Source organism: Aplysia californica, unplaced genomic scaffold (genome assembly GCF_000002075.1).
Source record: "Aplysia californica isolate F4 #8 unplaced genomic scaffold, AplCal3.0 scaffold00023, whole genome shotgun sequence".
NCBI lineage: Eukaryota > Metazoa > Mollusca > Gastropoda > Aplysiida > Aplysiidae > Aplysia > Aplysia californica.
Window position 1 is genome coordinate 389,090 of NW_004797293.1, and position 4,020 is coordinate 393,109.

The 4,020-nt window shown below is 41.8% G+C and overlaps 1 protein-coding gene across 1 annotated transcript in view; it reads left to right on the forward strand.

Moving 5' to 3' along the window:
* LOC101862922 (O-acyltransferase like protein) overlaps nucleotides 1-4,020 on the forward strand; it is a gene marked incomplete at its 5' end in the record, with an annotated part of 34,045 nt that overhangs the window by 8,860 nt on the left and 21,165 nt on the right. Inside the window, 1 exon segment of the mRNA XM_035972509.1 lies at nucleotides 3,325-3,411. Within this exon segment, the coding sequence (XP_035828402.1) occupies nucleotides 3,325-3,411 (87 nt within the window).

The window sequence follows — 4,020 nt, forward strand, 5'->3', positions numbered from 1 at the left end:
CACGGAACATGGTCTTTGTCTATCGATCAATTCTGTGTGCGTGTTTGTCTATCGCCCAGCTCTGGGTGACCTTTTGTTGTTGCGTGAATAATGTTGTGTTTTGCTAACTCTCTGGTATATATCACCTCTACTGACTTTCGACACCTTTGTGTGTAAGACTCGCGTCATGCGCCACCTTTTAACACAAAGCAGTCGGCGGGTGGTTGGCGGGTGCTCTCAGTGCTCTGGTTTGCTCCTTCTTTCCTGTAATCAAACATCTATCGTCCTGATCTCCCCTCCTTCTTTTTTGTGTTTTTTACTCTTTTGTAATACCTCTAATACCTTCGGCACTTATACTTATATGACCTAACCTAATTGTGTTGCAAATGCCGTAAAATTTTCACTAAAATTAAGAAGTCGATATATGACCTTTGTTTTAACAAGGTTTTACGGCGCTCGCAACTGCTTAAGGTCATATTTGTAAAACTCTTACTAAACTAATACTTAACAGTCCTTTTAGTAAGACTGCCATTTCGATCAGATGCTAACACATAAATAAATAAAACGCCGTGGAGGCAGCCAAGTGGTTAGACTGCTGGATTCATAGCCGTGAGATTGCGGGTTCATGGGTTCGAGACCCAGCTTGGTCTGACGTTGTGTTCCTGGGAAAGCACTTCACGTGAATTTTCCATTTAGTTCGGTCTTTTCGTAGGTGGAAGTTAAACTCGGAAGTCCCGCCTCTTAAATAACCAAATAAACTTGTTGATAGGGGCGTTAAACCTACTCATCATCATCAATGCCTTTCACCCCTGGCAGGGTATAGGCCACATACAAGCTCCTTTCATTTATCTCTGACCTGAGCTATCCTTCCAAGCTCGTTCCAAGTGAGCTTCATTTCTCTCATGTCCCTTTCCACACATCTCCTCCATGTTTCCCGTGGCCTACTCCTGTCACTGTAGTGACTGTCTTGTGATGTTTCCGCTGGGCTTTCTTAAGGTGTGTCCCATCCATCGCCACTTTCTTCGTCCTATTTCTACTTCTATATCCTTTTGTCCTGTCCTTTCCCACAGTTCTTCATTTCTTATTCTATCCTGCCACTTAATTCTTAGAATACTCCTCATACATCTGTTGATGTTGATGAAAACCTACTCAATTTCACCATTTTTAAATACATAGAATACGTGGCCATTGTTGTAGGGGTTCACCGTACGCTACGGTTTAAGTCAAGAGTATCAGATAGCCTGCTGACCCATGGGCCAATGGATCAAGTGGCCCCTCTTCAGAATGACCCACTTTTTCTCATTGTTGGGAGTTACACTTGCAACGGACATAGTTATTATAATGCTTAGCCATGACTGGCCACAATACCTAGAAACCGAAGATGACATGTCATATTGTATATCATATTATGTAGAATAATAATGATGATGATGATGATGATGATGATGATGATGATGATGATGATGATGATGATGATGATGATGATGATGATGATGATGATGAAGATGATGATGATGTGTTGGTGGTGGTGGGGTGGTGGGAATGAGGTGGGGGTGATAATTATAATACTGATACTACTACTACTACTGCTGCTGCTGCTGCTTGTGCTGCTGCTGCTGCTACCAGAGAGTTTACAGTAATATCGAAATGGGTGGTTGGCGGGTGCTCTGGTTTGGTTTGCTCCTTCTTTCCTATAAAACATCCATAATCCTTATCTCTCCTCCTCCTTTTTTGTGTATGTTACTCTCTTGTGGCACATCTATTCTTTTACACTTATATGACCTAATTGTGTTGCAAGTGCCGTAAAACTGTTACTGAAACCAAAATAAATCGAAGATGTACATCAAATTCTGAGCTCCCTCCCCTTAAATAACTATACAGCTTGTAAAAGGGGGCGTTGAACTTACAATAACCATACAATGGGCAATTGTGTCGTCCTGTTTTTGGTGAAGACAATGACGAATCGCCTTTCCCTGTTCAAATCAAGATGACCGTCAGTTGTAGTACTTTGAGGTACACACACACGCACACTCGCACACACAAAGTGTGTGTGTGTGTGTGTGTGAGAGAGAGAGAGAGAGAGAGAGAGAGAGAGAGAGAGAGAGAGAGAGAGAGAGAGAGAGAGAGAGAGAGAGGGAGGGAGGGAGAGGGAGAGAGAGGGGGAGAGGGAGAGGGAGAGAGAGAGAGAGAGAGAGAGAGAGAGAGAGAGAGAGAGAGAGTACCACGATGGATTGATCGTGTTGTCGAATGTCTTAGTAGGGAGTCTTGATGTCCCATGCTTACGCCCCCCCCCCCCCCCCCCCACACACACACAAACACACTACACTTCCTCGCATATTGTTCTCCTTGTGCTTATCTAAGGAGATCATTAAACCATTGTGTTGGGAATCTTGTTTAACCGGTGTCTGTCATGTAGTGGTTAGGCACTTCGCTGCCTGAGAATTGCAAGATTTTATCTGACATTTTTGGCCGTTTTGAATTACTATGACCATGAGGTCAGAAACGTAATGATCTATCTACTCGTCTATCAAAATCGTCACATTATTTGGAGTCGTTATCAAGACATTAATTAAATAATTGCTTTGGAAAGAGTTTCTCTTGTTGTGAATCCAAATTTTTAACATCAAGTTTTTCAAAACTGGACTCTGAGCAGATAGAACTTTGTAATTTTAGGGTGGCGACTCAACCGTCAAATGCACAAGACTCGAGTTTGATACCAGTGTGAGGAGTTTTATTATCGAGCGTCTCGGTCTTTTTGCCACACGACATTACATCCCTCTGTGTCCGAGGTGGCTCTGACAGTCAGGGTCAAGGCCCATCTCCTAAGTGGTCTAACTTGTATTGATAGCGGTGTAAAACGCTTACTTAAAAAGACGAAATTTGGGGGGTTTAGGAAAAAAACCAGTTTCCTGACTTAGTTGACATGCTAAGTGGGTGGTTGGCGGGTGCTCTGGTGTGGTTTGCTTCTTCTTTCCTATCAAACATCTATCGTCCTTATCTCCCCTTCATCTTTTTTATGTTTGTTACTCTCTTGTAACAGCTCTTGTCTTCTGGCGCTCATATGACCTTATGCAGTTGCGAGCGCCGAAAAACCCCTACTAAACTAATTGATATGCTAGTAGGTGAAATTCCCCAATTGACATGCTGATTTAGAGATCACCCATGCAGGAACTTTACTTTATACAAGAAAAGACAGTCGTTTGATCTTTGTGGTCCTTTACTCTGGTCTCATTTGTTTGTTTTTTTAAATGACTAATTAAATCATTAACTAATTGACTAACAATTGATTTATTGGTTGACTGATTTATTGGTTGATTCTTTTATTGTTTCTTCCACAGCCGTGAGCTTATTCAATTCTTCAGTGCTTACTGTCTTACCAGTTGAGATCCGAAATTCGGATAGGGAGGTCACTACAGCCACAGTCATCTCCATGTAAGTGTGCAGATGGTTGGTGGGTACTCTGCTGTGGATTGCTCCTTCTTTCCTATCAAATGTCCATCGTCCTGATTTGTCCTCCTTTTTTTTGTGTTTGTTACTTTCTTGTAACACCTCTAATCTTCGGCACTTGGATGGCCTTATTGTGTTGCAAGTGCCGTAAAACTCTTACTGAAACTAAAAAAATAAAAGACTTTAAGTGTTTTTCTCTAATCATAGTCATGTCGTGAAGTTAAGTGTACTCTGATTTTTGTTCAGCTCGGACTCGATTTGGAAGAATCTAATTCAGTATTCACAGAGCCGGCACTTGTGGTGTAGCAGTCAGGCGCTTCACTGGCGCAAGCAGGAGACCTGAGTTCGATTGCCAAGTGGGGAAAAATTTATGCAGTATCTTAATCTTTTCTTTTTCATTGTACAGGATATTGTGTCCTTCTCAGCCCACAGGTTGGTCGTGACAGGCAATGTCGAAAGCCTGGCTCCAAAATAATTTAAATTGTACTGACCAGGGAATAAAAAATGCGTTAAAAATCCTACATTTAAAATAAAAAAAATGTAGCACAAAAAAAAGTTTGCCGACAATGACGGCTGAGCAAGTGAATTGTTCAT